The 16,450-nt window shown below is 42.3% G+C and overlaps 1 protein-coding gene and 1 pseudogene across 7 annotated transcripts in view; both read right to left on the minus strand.

Moving 5' to 3' along the window:
- Positions 1–7,460: 7,460 nt before the first annotated feature.
- On the minus strand, positions 7,461–7,810 carry LOC119964146 (annotated as a pseudogene).
- A 324-nt stretch (positions 7,811–8,134) lies between these two features.
- LOC119964791 (UDP-N-acetylglucosamine transporter) overlaps positions 8,135–16,450 on the minus strand; it is a 48,231-nt gene continuing 39,915 nt past the window's right edge. For all 7 annotated transcript variants that reach the window (XM_038794772.1, XM_038794777.1, XM_038794776.1 and 4 more), the window contains one exon: positions 8,135–12,622. In XM_038794772.1, the coding sequence (XP_038650700.1) occupies positions 12,532–12,622 (91 nt within the window). In that variant the 3' untranslated portion in view covers positions 8,135–12,531. The remainder of the gene's footprint in view (positions 12,623–16,450) is intronic.

Raw genomic sequence — 16,450 nt, forward strand, 5'->3', positions numbered from 1 at the left:
ACAGTGATCAGATTGCCTCACTAGAAGTGGAGATGTCTTTGGTGGCTGAAGCGAATAAATCGCTGAAGGCCAAGGTGAATGATTGAGAATTGGTCCAGGAGCAAACGTTTGAATGGTGGTGCTGCCAGAGGGGATGGAAGGTTCAACGTCCATGCTGCACTTTGCAGAGATGTTCAATAAGATGGTGGGGGTTGGGGGATTTATGTCCGCTCCTGAGTTGGACTGAGCCCACCATACACTCTGGCAGAGGCCTTGTCCTTAAGATCCACCGTGTGCGGTAATAGTGAGGTTCTGTAGCTTCAAAGAGAAAGAGCAGGTTCTAAGATGGGCGATGGAGCATCGTGACTTCAAATGGAAAGGCCACAGCCATCAGGTTTTACCAAGACATAGGAGCGGAGCTGGCGATGAAGATGGCTGCGTTCAATAAAGCCAAGGCCTCCCTGTACAAACGTGGAGTCAGATTCGGCGTGTTGTATCTGGCATGGCTTGGAGTGACTTTCAGGGAAAAAGGCCATTTATTTGTTGCTCTGGGAGAGGTGGACTCCTTTGCAAAGAAACACGGTTTGGACGCGGTGTAATTGAGTTTCTTGGGTGTTGGGGACAGGATTGTTGAATTGTTGGGGTTCCATGTTTATTTTGCATTTTCTGTTCTTGTTGGGGTTGAATTTTTACAGTTTGGACTTAGGTTTATGGATTTAGTTTTATGTGGGGTATATAGCCCCCTGTCGGATGCAATGGTTTATGGGGTTTTAATATTTTGTTGTTTCTAACCATTTTTCTTCACTCTAGTTGGGAGCCACCCTGCTAACTTAAGGGTTAGCTAACGGGAACGGTGTTGAATTGTTGACTGTAGCTCATTGACATCATTATCTAAAAAACTACTATCAAGCTCTTGTTTTACAGTATTTAGGTTTGTTGGATGTAGATTTTAGTTGTTTATTTTCACCTTGCTGCTATTTGTATGTGTATTAGGTGTGACAGTATCGGGGGTGAAGGGGAGGTAGTTTGCTGACAGTGACTGCAGATTTTTCTTTGTTTAGTCTTGTGATGTGATTTGGTTGCTGCACCATTTATGTATCTGTTGGGTCATCTCTCTTGGTGGAAATGGCTGACTCGGAATGGGGGCAGGTGGGAGACCCCCCAATTCATTTGGCCACCTGGACTTTGGGGTTGAATGGCCCAGTGAAAAGGTCGAGATTATTTGATCATCTTAAGAGTTTAAAATCAGATGTGATGTTTTTGCAGGAGACTTATGCGGGTCAAAGACCATACAAGGTTGGGGAAGGGGTGGGTGGGACAAATCTTTTATTCAGGTTTTGATGGTAGGGCCCAGGATATGGCAATATTAATTAATAAAGGGGTTCGGTGGTCTGCCGTTAAGATCTCAGCTGGCCACAGGGCAGACGTCTTTGACTCTCTGGCCGGCACTCGTGGGGGATGGGAGGGGGGGTTGGAGAAAGAGTTCTAGCTAATACCTGTGCTCTAAACTGGGGAAATACAAATTTTATTAATAATTTGCTGGCCTCGCTCCCAGATTTGGATTTACATCAGCTTATTTTGGGTGGGGACTTAAATGGTGTTCTGAACCTTAGTTTGGATCGGTCTAAGCCCAAAACTCTGATTCCGTCAGGAGTTGCCAGAGATTTATTGTTTTTTGTGGAACAGTTGAGAAAGGGGGGGGGGGGGGGGGGGTGGGGGAGGGGGGGGGGGGTTGGGGGGGGGGGGGTGGAAGAGTATCCTTAGCACTGTTTCATTTTTCTTGCATGTTCATCACGTATACTCGAGGATCAATTTTTTTTTGATTGAGTGTTGTCTCCTCCCTTTTGCAGTGCAGGCTGGATACCCAGCAATTGTTATTTCAGACCAAGCCCCACGCTCCGTTGAACTCCACAGAGTCACCCAAGGCCGGAATTGAACCTGGATCCCTGGCGCTGTGAGGAAGCAGTGCTAACCACTTTGCCACCATGTCACCCTAAATTTACACCCTAGTTTAAAAAAGGGTATAAAGATAAACCCAGCAACAACAGTCCCGTCAGTGATGGGGAAGCTTCTAGAAACGATAATTTGGGATAATATTAGTAGTCACTTGGGCAAATGCAGGCAGGTTACTTAAGGATGGTGAGCATGTATTTGTTAAGGGAAAATTGAGTTTGACTAACTTGCAACAAAGGGTTGATGAAAGTAATTCTACTGATGTGGTGTACATAATAATAATAATCTTTTTATTGTCACAAGTAGGCTTACATTAACACTTCAATTAAGTTACTGTGAAAAGCCCCTAGTCGCCACATTCTGGCGCCTGTGTGGGTACACAGAGGGAGAAATCAGGGGTGGGATTCTCCCAATGGGAGGCTAAGTGCTGACACCGGAGTAAAAACAGGGGTGTTTTACTCCGGTGTCAGCGCCCATTCCGGGACCCATTCTGCGGCCTCCAGGGGGCTAGGATGGCGCTGGAGCGGCCACGCCCCCCCCTCCCCCCAGGCCGCACTCGGACCCTTCAACGCCGAGATCCCGCCAGCTCAGAGAATGTTAGAACGGCGCCGGCTGGACTTGGCTTTTTGTTGACGGCCGCTCGGCCCATCCGGCCCGGAGAATCGGCGCGCTGGCCTGGGCTGGAAAGTTGGCGCACACCCCAACCAGTGCCGCTCCGACCACGCCGGCGCCGATTCACCGCATTGCGGGGAATTACATCCCAGCGTCGGGGCAGTGTGGCGCGATTTGCGTGGCGCCTCGCCGATTCTCCGACCCGGCGGGGGGTCGGAGAATTCCACCCCAGAATTCTCAGCCGGTACAGGAATTGAACCCTCGCTGCTTGCCTTGTTCTGCATTACAAACAAGCTGTATAGCCCACTAAGCTCTGGACTTCCAAAAGGCATTTGATAAATAAGAGGAAACTCAATATGCACACATAAAATCTAATGTTGTTATTTGCATCATCATCCTTTATGCCTGCAAGCCAGATGGATTATCTTCTTGTCCTTGCTGCGGCATTCAAGGTGGTTTTTCCACATCCATATTTATCTGTTTCTAACTTTTATCTCTCCCAATGCAGCCAGCATAACCCCGCAATAGCTTTTATCATTTCTGGTATGCACCAAGATTTCATTTGTGGTCCCGTTATTCTTTATTTGCACACTGCTCCTTGGTGCCATTTTCCATCAACTTGGGGGTGTGCAGACTTACCTGATTCCAACCAGATCAGCAGTTGTGTTATAAATGGTCTTAAGGGGGGCATGGTGGCGCAGTGGTTAGCTCTAGTTGCCTCCCAGCCTCGAGGAGGCACGGTGGCGGCGCAGTGGTTAGCACAAGTTGCTTCCTGACGCTGAGGACCCAGGTTCGATCACATTCTCCGTGTCTGCATGGGTTTCACCCCCACATCACGGTAGCATTGTGGATAGCACAATTGCTTCACAACTCCAGGCTCCCAGGTTTGATTCCCAGCTTTGATTCCCAGCTTGGGTCACTGTCTGTGCGGACTCTGCACGTCCTCCCCATGTGTGCATGGGTTTCCTCCGGGTGCTCCGGTTTCCTCCCACAGTCCAAAAGATGTGCAGGTTAGGTGGATTGGCCATGATAAATTGCCCTTAGTGTTGGGTGGGGTTATTAAGTTATGGGGATAGGGTGGAGGTGTTGACCTTGGGTAGGGTGCTCTTTCCAGGAGCCGGTGCGGACTCAATGGGCTGAATGGCCTCCCACTACACTGTAAATTCTATGATAAAGACCCAAAGATGTTCAGGGTAGGTGGATTGGCCACGCTAAACTGCCCCGTAATTTGAAAAAACGCTGTGTAAAATTGTCTTAATACCCTTAAGGCATTAAAGGACTATTGCTGAGACTAGCTCAAAAGTAAACTGTGGAAGTCAGACATTCTTTTATTCACATATTTCCTTATGGTAAAAAACATTTGTCAGGACTTTTCAAAAACCAGGATACTGCGATTGTTTGTCAGTTTTACTTTGTGATCACAAACCCAGAATATACATCAATATCAACATTCCAAAAGGCCCTTGCATAGCAAGAAATTACTACTGGTTACCAAGTATACACAAACTCCAATAACAAATAATTTGAACATATATATTTTGGTTACACTGCAACTACAAATTATAGGAGGTCAAAGTAGAAATTACATCTAAAAGACCCCAAGTCTGGTGATAATTATATTTTATCATTTACATCTAAGGTTACAAAAGATTAATATGATCCATTTTGCTGAAAAGCCTCCTAAAATTGGAGCTCATAACAGGAACTGTTGGAGAATTCTAGGACTAAGATATTCACAGGCAGATATATTGTTTTTATTTTGGTAATTAGATACAGCATCTTAACAAGAATGTTCAGAGGAGTAATTGTGTTTCAAGATAAGAAGGATGATATGTGAACTGAAACAGAATGCAGCATTAAAGTTCAAAGCCACTTCCATCAGATCAAATGCATCTATGCAGTTTAACAACACAATAAAACTTTGAAGTAGCTCAGGATTAAATAACCCAAATTATACCACTAACACTCAATTGATAAAACCAAATCATATTTGTGTTGCACCTAAAGCTGATCTGACAAGGTGGGATGGTCTCTCTCTGTCACTGGCGGGTCGGGTACGAGCGGTTAAAATGAATGTGTTGCCACAATTTCTGTTTATTTTCCTGCTGATTTTCCTGCCAAAGGCATTTTTGGAGAGATTGAAGGAATGATTACCTCATTCATATGGGGAAGGAAGGTAGCCAGAGTGAGAAAGGTGCTGCTACAGAGGGGAAGGCAGGCAGGGGATTTGGGTCTTCCGAACCTGGTATTATTACTGGCGAATGTGGAGAAGGTGCGTATCTGGGTCAGAGGGGTTGATTCCCAGTGGGTCAGAATGGAGGAGAGTTTGTGTAGGGGGCCGGGATTGAAGGCGCTAGCAACAGCGCCGCTCCCAATGGCCCCAGGGAAATACTCAGGGAGTCCATAATAATAGCTTCTTTGAGAATTTGGAGGTAGTTTCGGCAACACTTCGGGTTGGGGAAAGGGTCAAAGGAAATGCCGATTCAGGGGAACCACAGATTTGAGCCAGGAAGTGGGACGGAAATTTTCAGAAATGGGAGAAGGGGATTAAGACACTAAAAGATTTGTTTCTTGGGGGTCGGTTTGCAGGATTGAAGGAGCTGGGAGTGAAGTATGGGCTGGAGCAGGGGGAAATGTTTAGATACATGCAGGTTCGAGATTTTGCCCGGAAGGGGATAGAGCTTCTGGGTGGAGCCGGCCTCCACATTGCTGGAGGAGGTGTTGACGAAAGGGGACTGGAGAAGGGGGTCGTGTCGGCGGTTTATGGGGCTATTTTGAAAGAGAAGGCACCACTGGAAGGGAACAAAGCAAAATGGGAGGAAGAGTTGGGAGAGGGTATGGAGGAGGGGTTCTGGTGTGAGGTGCTCCAGAGAGTGAATGTCTCCACCTCGTGTGCGAGGTTGGGGCTGATACAGCTGAAGGTGGTATACAGAGTACACTACACGAGGGCGAGGATAAGCCGCTTCTTTTAAGGAGTAGAAGATATGTGTGAACATTGCAGGGGCCCCCCCCCCCCCCACGAATCATGTTCATATGTTTTGGTCCTGTCCAAAGCTGGAGGATTACTGGAAGAAGCAGGTTTTTAGGGTAATCTCTAAAGTGATGCACGTTAAACTGGACTTGGTCCCTTGGGAGGCCAAATTCGGGGTGTTGGACCAGCCGGGGTTGTAAATGGGTGCGGAGGCAGATGTTGTAGCCTTCACCTCGTTGATTGCCCGAAGGCAGATCTTGTTGGGATGGAGAGCAACCTCGCGGTGGGACCTGGTGGAATTCTTGACTCTTGAGAAGGTTAAGTTTGAACTGAGGGGAAGAATAGAGGGGTTCTACAATTCATGGGTGTTATTCATTATGCACTTTCAAGAATTGGATAACATCGAACATTAGTTGCGGGGGGAGGGGGGGGGGGGGGGGGACGATGACGTGTGTTAATGGTGACTATGGGTGGTTCCAAATTCCTTTTTGTTATTTATGTTAACATGCGGGCAGTTGTTTGGAGGTTGGTGGGAGGATGGGATTGTTGTTGTTGGTATGGGGATTGACATTATATTCGTTACTGCTTATTGTTGATTGATGATGGGTGTAAATGTGGGAAAAAATGTGAAAAAGGAGAATAAACATATTTTTAAAAAATTTGTGTTGCACCTTTTAACATAGTAAACTTTCCCGAAGTCCTTCATAGGAGCATTATCAAACACAATTTGACGCTCAGGGAAAATGGAGCTTCACTTTGTTCATTGGTTAAGGGGCCATGGGAATATAAAATGGTAAATGAAAATTACCATATTCCAAGTTGCAGTGTGAAAATTAAGTCAAGGTGATTGCACACCACTTGCTTAAATACAATTTAGGAAACCTTACCAAATTACATAAAGAGTTTGTGACATTGAAAGTTGCGCCACCTTTATACCAATGCAAACTATACGGCATAACTTGCTTATTATCAAATGTTTTTTGTTTTTTTTTAAATTGGAGCACCCAATTGATTTTTTCCCAATTAAGGGGCAACTTAACTTGGCCAATCCACCTACCGTGCGCATCACGGCACCGAGGATCTGGTTCGATCCTGGCCCCGGGTCACAGTCCATGTGGAGTTTGCACATTTTCTCTGTGACTGCGTGGGTCTCACCCCCACAACCCAAATGTGTACCTGGTAGGCAGATTGGCCACACTAAATTGCCCCTTAATTGGAAAAAAATTATTGGGTACTTTAAAAAAGACTGTCACTAGCCAAAACTATGAAACTAAAATTAAGGCAGTATAGTTCCGTTTGTGCTTACAAGCGTAGCGAATTATATCTTCCCACCATTGTTATTTGCAAATGTCACTATTTGTTGTGAATCAGCTTGCCAGCCAACATGTAATGTTTTTGATCATTTAAATCTCATTTTGAAAGCTCCCTAATAATTACATCCATCACCTTGCGCTAGATTTTTCAAACAAAGATGATACCTTTATATAATACAACTGCCATTATCAGCTAGAAACTGAGAACTTGAAAATAGCTGCAAAATCTATCAATAAAAAGTATCTCCTCATAGGTATCCCCTGATGGGAGCACTCAGTGAATGCACCCAAGTGGAATGGCCAATAAATGACCCCTCAATTCTGAGTCATGTGATCTTTGCCAGACCAGTGGATGTCAGACTGTATCTGGTATTATTATTTTAAAAAAAATAAGTTTAGAGTACCCAATTCTCTATTTTCCAATTAAGGGGCAATTTAGTGTGGCCAATCCACCTACCCTACGCATCTTTGGGTTGTGGGGGTGAAGCCCACGGAGAGAATATGCAAACTCCACATGGACAGTGAACCAGGGCCGGGATTGAACCCTGGTCTTCGGCGCAGTGCTAACCACTGCACCACCATGCCGCCCGTAAGATTATTTAACTATTTGTCAATTTATGTAGAGCTGTGTTTTAAATCCTTGATGGGTCCAGCATCACACGAATCCTGTGCCCAATAGCCTTAGTGGGCAGGTTACTGCTGAACGTGGCATGCACCATGCTACTGGTTCCATGAGCACAGGTCAGTTTACCCCAAATGACACGAGTCTTGTTTAGTTTACCTCCAGGAGTGAAGTGTTGTTATTTGCTTTGTAGACATAAGCACATCTCTTGTCCAGGTAAAATTTGGTTTAATCACGGCAATAAACACCCTCAATCTTCAGGAGAGCTGTGGGCTCTCTTAGGTTTCGAAGGCCTTTTTTATAGTCAGTAAACACAGCTTTGCACCACAATCTTCCAGGCATTGTGAGAGTGCTCGGGGCAGCTGGATCGCCTGCCCTGATACCAAGATGGAGGAAGAGGTCGCAGTCGTAAGATCCTATTTCTAACTGCTATTCAGGCTACAACTTGTTAATGGACATTGAGTGAAGGCAGAATGAAGGGCAATTGAGGTCAGAAAATCTGCTGCAAATCACATGGTTGAATAGCTAGTCAATATTCATTGTCACATGAATAATGGCCACTTTCCTAAGATATCAAGAAGTATCCGATAGCTATATAACTGTACCGCAGTGAAGGATAATGCCTTCAGGAGAGGAGCAAAAGAGAGGAAGCCTGCTCAGAAATATAAAAACCATCTCCTTTTCATCTGTACATCAATGCTGGATTTTATTTTAGAACAGAACTGTACACTTATCAGCATATAGGAATTTATAACTGTGACACAATTCCAATATTCACTATTGACAACTTGGAAAAATACCAATTTAATTAAAACCCGAACGGATATTAAAATCTGTAAACTTATATGCAAGAAGCAATAAATACTGAAACCCGAGATACCTTCCAGTTAATAAACCATACCCCTTCATCAATAATTTTATTGCGTGAAACAAATTCACACACTTTTGTGAATAACGAGAGATTAGAAATTATATTTTGCCCAAAATTAACTACATTCTTGTGGACCATTAAAAAAAATGTTAACATTTGCATTGTGAAAAACATCAGAATAGGTAAATCTATTGAGGGAGGGGGATAGAAAAGGCCTAAATATTACTATATAAACAATTTGTATGGTCCTTTTACTAGCTTAGGTCTGCATGCAAGAGGACTGCGCAGGTGATTCAATAAAAATGTTTAGTAACATTCAAAAGAATTATACCCAAAAAGTTTAAACTTCAACTGGTGTTCTGGAGTTAGTTATGAATTTCAAAGGGTTCATTATCTTAAGCATTACATAATTGTTAAAAGCTTAGGTCGCAGGCCAGGCGTACATAAAACATATGGGCAATAATTTCCATATGCAAAGGAGCCATAGAAGTCACTTTGAAAATTATGCAATTTTAAATGTGATCATATTAAATGATATTCAACACTGTATAAGTTCTTAGCGATACAAAGGCAATTTGTTCAAGACCAAAATTATCAGGTGGCATATCTTGCCCTGGAGTCTGAAACATTATCCAACACTACTATAAGCACACGGTACCCCTTACCATTTGACAACAGGAAGCCATTTCTTAGCCCCTCCTTGCTACTTACTCAATTTAATGTAATGATTAATTGTACAGGATTGCCACTGTGTCTGATTAGTTTTTTGCCTCTTGCTTAAAATAGTGTACTTATAATTTTGGGTGTGGGTGACACTTTTTTTAAGTAGCGTGAAGAGGTGGTGCATTTGATTATAATAAATTAATGAAATATCCTACAGCAAACTCTAAATTGATATCTCATCTACTATTAATTTAAAATATATTTTGCATAAAGAATGGAATGCTAATTGTTTCCTTAACGCATCAAAGGCATCTACTTTAACAGAAGCAGCATCTCACCAAGGTAACATATATCCTTAAATCTTTCAAATGAGATTATTATCTTGATTATCTTTAAATAAGGAATATAACTCAACTATTCTGGCATATTTGAGTGAAACTTGCAACAAATCAAAAATGCATAATATCTATATACAGCAGGTTTCAACTCAAATAATTTAGGGTATGTTGTGGGGGAGGGTAGTCAATGAAGGAGACTGAGAAGAATAAAATCTAACCACTTTTAAAAGAAGGAAGCACACACAGAAATTGGATATTTTTGCATCATCAAATGGCAAAGCTTGTTTGGATTCTTGCTGCAACAAAATGGTAGCCAATTACAATTTCACCGGTTCCCCTCTGGACAGAATTTTCTTTCCGGTCCTGAATGCACTTTTCTTATTAGGGTATGAACCAGTTGTTCAGATTCAGAATTGTCATTTTCCCAAATTGTGGGCTGCTTAATTGTTAATTCCAATTGTGCTTTTAACCTGTATTCATATATAAACAGGAGTCCAGATAATGCTCGTCACTAAAACGGTCAACTGTAATGCTCTCAATACTGTCTTTACTGAAATCAGCCAACTTACCACAAAGTAGTCACATGCCTAGTATCAAAATAGGGAGAGAATTTTACCAAATGAACTATTCTGGTACCAGTCACAGTTTTGGAATGAAGTAGAAGATAATTAACATACTTGGTCCATACTTTCCAGTAAATTGTTTTATTCTTTGAAGAGTACTGGGAACACCAGCTCACTGAGTTGAGTAAAAGAGCAGGGATTTGTGCCAACAAGCTGACATCCCAATTTGAGGCTTGCTGTTGTGGTGAGATGTGAAGCAGAGGCCAAATATCTTTCGATATTACCCAAAGAAAATGCAATGTTGACTTCTGCCTCTTTATAACCAGAGATTATGCATGGGACAAGGAGTCACAAGAAATCTTCCAGTTTCTCCAACATCCAGATTATCCTTGACATCTTCCACCATAGATCAATATCTTCTTAACTCCATGGCACATACCAACAAACTGCATGATTAGACTGCACTATCTACAGCTCCATTCCTGACCATTACCAAAATCATAAAGGAGATAACAGATAAAGAAAATGCAGTGGACACTGTTTACATGGATTTTCAAAAAAGTGATAAGATACCACATCAGAGACTTATGGTAAAGTTAATGGCACATGGAAGAATGTGGCTTTATGGATAGAACTGTTTGGAGAGCAGAAGGCAAATTTCAGAAACTGCAAATGTATCCCAGATTGCCTGTTTTGGCGTCAATCCCACTTATGTTGTTTGTATATTGACCGTATTTGAGGGAACAAAGTGAAGGTTTACTGATGATACTGGTCGAAGTAGTAAGATAGACTGCAGAGGACATAAATGGTTAATGAACTGGTCAGTTGAGCTTAAATTGTTGAATGCATAAAAATATAAAAACACAAGAGTGAGAAAGTAAATGCAAATTAAATTAAGATTTTAAATAGTGCACAGAAACAAGATCATCATGATGTGAACATACACAATAAAATAAATGATCCTAGCCCACAGTTGGGAATATTGTGCACAGCTTTACAAAACTATATTACAGGAAGAATATAAAAGCAGTAGAAAAAGATGAAACAATAATGAACCAAAAGACTATCAAAGTGTACAAAGTTGCATGAGAACACCAAGAAGGTTAAGGCTTCTTCCTGTGGCAGTGTGGAGGTGAAGTTAGAGGACTTTGGGATGAAAAAGGATTATGTTAAAATCATAATTTCCGCCCCCCCCATTGCCCTCACTGGTCAATGGGGCACAAATTTAAACCAATTATAAAAATATTATTTTCCCCTCACAGATGGATCGCACATGAAATGCTTGTGACAAACCAAATTTGAAGCAGTGCCGATAAATTGTTTAAAATGTAATTTGACAACTTCTGGAGTAAAGGATTAAATGAGCAGCAGAGTGGGAAATTGGCACAGATTTGATAGACCAAATGACTGTACCTGTGCTATAACTTCTATTAAAAGTTGGACCAGACAAGAAATTTGAGTGAGTTTCTTTGTGCAATTCATACAAGCCCTCTAATAAATTACAACCTTCATATAGTCAAATTATAGACAAAAATGAATATGAATAGAAGAAGCAAAACAATTCAGTGTGAAGAACACAACTGAAAGGTTCATTAACTGTGATCACATTGTTTTGAGTATGTCAGTGCTATTGCCTGTTTGAGGTTTCTATCAGCATTTAATTAGGTAGTACCGGTCATTTCACAGCAGGGGACCACAGAAGGTTTAAGGTACAGATTTAGGAATTATTCTCATGAAAATAATTTTAGGATTACAATTTTCAAAAGAGTCTATTCATTGCCAGAAATAGAATAGCAACATTTGAGTCACAGTCAGTCAAACTAACCATTCTTTAGGTGACTTTTCCACTACAGATCATCTAGACAAAAATATGATGCACTACTTGGTCACTGGCTTATGGTGATTAAATGAGTCAATGTATGTTTTTATCATATGGAATTCTTAACTGCTTTGGGAATCAGATTCCATGGTTTGCTCCATTAAATCTCATAATACAGAACAGTGTGCTCAGCAGCATGGAAATAAAATGGCCACTTTGCTTTAGGAAAGACTGCAAAGGAAAGGTTGCCTTTCAGCAATGCATGGGATTTTCTTCATTTAACTTTTTAACAAAGAAGCAGTAGTTTGTTTAAGGTAGTTTTGGACTAAACTATTGTAGTTTTGGGTGAAAAACAGATATAGGATAGCTATAGAGACATAAAAATGAAAATGCTATATCTTGTAAACTTGTCTTCAATTTGAGTTAAAACATTTTGTTTGTCAAAACCCATTTACTAGTAAACCCTGTCAATTTATGAACCCTGATTGCACATTGCATAGGTCTATTTCTGTCACTGAGCTCAAGCATGATTCTTTTAACTACTCATCTGTCTACATGTGTGATGCTTTGTATTTGGCCATTGATATTTCAAAACTGAGAGAACCATTAGTCTATACATTCACCAAGATCCTATGAAATACAGAAAATTTCTCATTTTCATCCACGTAATGTTATAACGCCAGCAGTTTCCTTAATATCAATTCTCGACGTTAAGAAACATATCTTGGGACGGTTTTCTGCAAAGTGCCTCCAGATACCAGCATTTAGACTCCTCGTTGAGATTTACATCTGCACATGAATGGAGTGTTCTGCTGACTGATACTTCATCATGCTTTGCTTGGATTGGAGGTGTTCTTGGGTTCGTAGCCATATAGAAACGTTGCAATTATCACCAGGATGGCCCCAAAGAAAAAGACGCTAAAACAGAGAAACAGAGATTTAGAGATGAAGTTCCCCTTCCCCCACAAAAGCTTCAAATACACATGCAACATATCTTATATGCAGCTTTAATGAAAAAAATTAATCTTACTCCATCATCAGTTTAGAATTTCATTATGGAACCTTGGGTTTGAAGCAGTTTATATTTCGCTACCTAGTATATTAATGTATTTTCTTTGGTTCACCTCATTTAATAAATATATGAAATGAAATGAAAATCGCTTATTGTCACAAGTAGGCTTCAAATTAAGTTACTGTGAAAAGCCCCTAGTCGCCACATTCCGGTGCCTGTTCGGGGAGGCTGGTACGGGAATTGAAATGTACTGCTGGCCTGCCTTGGTCTGCTTTAAAAGCCAGCTCTTTAGCCTTGTGCTAAACCAGCCCCATATATATTTATATATATACATATATATATATATACATATATATATATATATATATTAGGAACCTGAGCTCATAAATCTTTGTTGGTTAAAAGTCCTACCTAACCAATTGTCCATGGTATTCATCAATCCCTTTCCTATTCAGAATGAAAATACTCTTTCTTTTTTTTTTTAAATTTAGATTACCCAATTATTTTTTCTATTAAGGGGCAATTTAGCGTGGCCAATCCACCTACTCTGCACATTTTTGGGTTGTGGGGGCGAAACCCACGCAGACACGGGGAGAATGAGAAAATACTCTTTCTTGAGATTAGGTTTTAAGTTCGGCACCTAAAATGTAGTGTCAATGTGCATTATGCAGGACATCATCAAGCCTGAAACAGCAAAATGTGGTGCTTAATTAGAAAATAATTTTTAAAAATTTGATAAACAGTTTTATTGAGGCATTTTGGCATAGTAAACAACAATATAAAACAGTGTGCAAAGAACAATCAACATAATGCAAAAACCAGTTCCCCTTCTACAAGGTCCCGCCTAATTAACCCCCTAATCTACATTGCCCTAGCCGCCCCCGCCCCGCTGATGATTAGTTTTCCCGCGACGTCGATAAAAGCAGAATTCGCCATAAGGCGACCAGGAAATCGAAGGCCAAAACGCAGCCTCTCTCTCCTCCTGGACTCCCAGGTCCTCCGAACCCCAAAAATTGCCACCTCTGGACTTATCGGCACCCTTGTTTTCAGTACCCGGGACGTAATGTCTGCAAATCCCTGCCAGTATACCCTGAGTTTTGGACATGCCCAGAACATGTGGACATGGTTCGCTGGTCCTCCCGAACATCTGGCACACCTGTCCTCCAATCCAAAGAATTTACTCATCCGGGCCACTGTCATGTGGGCCTGGTGAACGACCTTGAATTGAATCAGGTTGAACCTAGTGCATGTTGTGGTCGCGTTCACCCTGCTCAATGCCTCTGCCCATAAGCCCTCTTCTATCTCTCCTCTGAGCTCCTCTGCCCACTTAAGCTTCAGCTACACGGTCTGTGACTCCTCTGCCCCCATAAGCTCTTTGTATATATCTGAGACCCTACCCTCCCCCACCCATCCACTGGACACTACCCTGTCCTGGATCCCCCCAAGTGGCAAGCGTGGGAAGGATGGAATCTGTCTGCATAGAAAGTCCCGCACCAGCAAGTACCTAAAATCATTCCCTCTCGCCAGCCCAAATTTCTCCTCTAGCGCCCTCATGCTCGGGAAGCTCCCTTCCAAGAACAGATCCCCTATCTTCTCAATCCCGGCCCTCCGCCATGCTCAGAACCCACCTTCCATATTCCCCGGGGCAAACCGGTGATTGTCGCAAATTGGGGACCAAACCGATGCTCTCACTTCCCCTCAATTAGAAAATAATTATTAGATGACACAAGATTGCGTTTGTCAAAGCCTGATGAAATAAACAAAGTCATAGCACAGAAGGAGGCCATTTGGTCCATTATTTCAGTGCCAGCTCTTTTTTTTTTGTTCATAAATTTAGAGTGCCCAATTCATTTTTTTCCAATTAGGGGGCAATTTACCGTGGCCAATCCACCTAACCTGCAGATCTTTGGGTTGTGAGGACTAAACACATGCGAACACGGAGAATGTACAAACTCCACACGGACAGTGACCCAGAGCCAGGATCGAACCTGGTACCTCGGCGCCATGAGACAGCAATGCAAACCACTGCAACATCGTGCTGTCCTTCTGTGCCAGCTCTTTGCAGGGCAAGTCAAAACTAATCCCACTACCCTAGTCTCAACAGTATTGTATTTACTTTGCTTCAAATATTTATTTAATTTTTCCTTAAAAACAGGAAATGGTCTCTGCACTAACCACTCCTTTTGGTGAAGAATTTCATACTTCAATAGCTCTCTATGTGAAGAAAGCTATCCTAACATTTCCTCACTCTCGAGTGAAAATTTGCAATGGTAATCCTTTATTACTGACTCCCTAGGGGAACAGCCTTTCCTAGTTTACTCTATAAAAACATTTCAATTTCAAAAAATATCTATGAAGCCCCTTTAATCTGGTCCAGGGGAAATAGTTCCAGTATCTTATGTATCTCCTCGTAGGACGGCGGGCGGGAGGCAGCCGCGCAATGGAGGGCTCCCGTACGGGAACGGCATTTTCGGGGGTTAAGCCCGGTCCCAGGGTCCATGGAGGCGGCAAAAGCAGGGAGAAGGCACAGAGGAGGCACAGTCAAGACACAGTAAAGGAAAATGTCGAGGGTGAGCAAAGAAAACGGCCGTTAAAAAAACAGCTGAAGGTCCGTCGGGGAGTGGAAAGGTCACCAAGGAAAATGGAGGCTGGAGCACCAGGGAAGGCCGCATTGCTTACGGCTGAAGAAATAATTAAGGTGATGGCTGCGGAATTCGAAAGGCAGTTTACAAAATACATGGAGACAATGAGGAAGGAGATTAGGGTGGTTTTGAGTGTGCTGGCGGAGGGTAGCGGACTCTATGGTGACCATGGGCGGTCCCGGACTCCTTTTTCTCCTTTGTTTTTTGTTTCCACCGTGGGAGGGTTTGTTTTATTGGATGCATATATGAACAGGTGGGCCGTTGTTTGGGGTGGGGGTGTAAATTTTGAAGGAAAATGTGAAAATGGAGAATAAAAACATTTTTTAAAAAAAGTATCTCCTCGTACTATAGATTCCCACCTCCGCCACCATTCTGGTGAACTCGAGCAGAATAGCATCTCATTTTCTCCTTGAACAAAAGGCATTGCAGTCCACTCAGTAATATGAACAAATATTATGAACAAAAGGGTGCCACAGCCATTTTCTGGGAATTCCACTGGTCAGCGTCAACATATTTTAGTTTAGGCAACTATCGTATTTTTGTAGGAGAGCATGTCTGATCACTGATTTATGTCTCCAGGAACCTGGATCGGAATCAGTTGCATTAACATAGGATGAAAGTCGCCTCCCCAGTGAAAAACAGATTACATTTGGAAAAAGTTCTAAGCACTGAAAGCCAGAAGGTGTACATCTGTCTTTGTGATTAGGAGGAATCTGGTGTATCCTCCTGTCTCACCCAGCTGTATTAGACATGATCCATAGGATAAAAATGTCTTTAGAACTGACAGAAAATAGTAACTTTTGCAACAAGAATTTGGTGACAAAACCTAGGATAGTTTCAGTAATATAATGACACAATTGGGTAATGGGTTTCATATTAAATAAAACATGTTTAGGGCAGCACGGTGGCACAGTGGTTAGCATTGCTGCCTCACAGGGCCGAGGTCCCAGGTTCGATCCCAGCTCTGGGTCACTGTCCGTGTGGACTTTGCACATTTTCCTCGAGTTTGCATCGGTTTCACCCCCACAACCCAGAAGATCTGCAGGGTAGGTGGATTGGCCACGCTAAATTGCCCCTTAACTGGAAAAAATT

This window comes from Scyliorhinus canicula, chromosome 4 (genome assembly GCF_902713615.1).
Source record: "Scyliorhinus canicula chromosome 4, sScyCan1.1, whole genome shotgun sequence".
In the NCBI taxonomy this organism is placed as follows: Eukaryota; Metazoa; Chordata; class Chondrichthyes; order Carcharhiniformes; family Scyliorhinidae; genus Scyliorhinus; species Scyliorhinus canicula.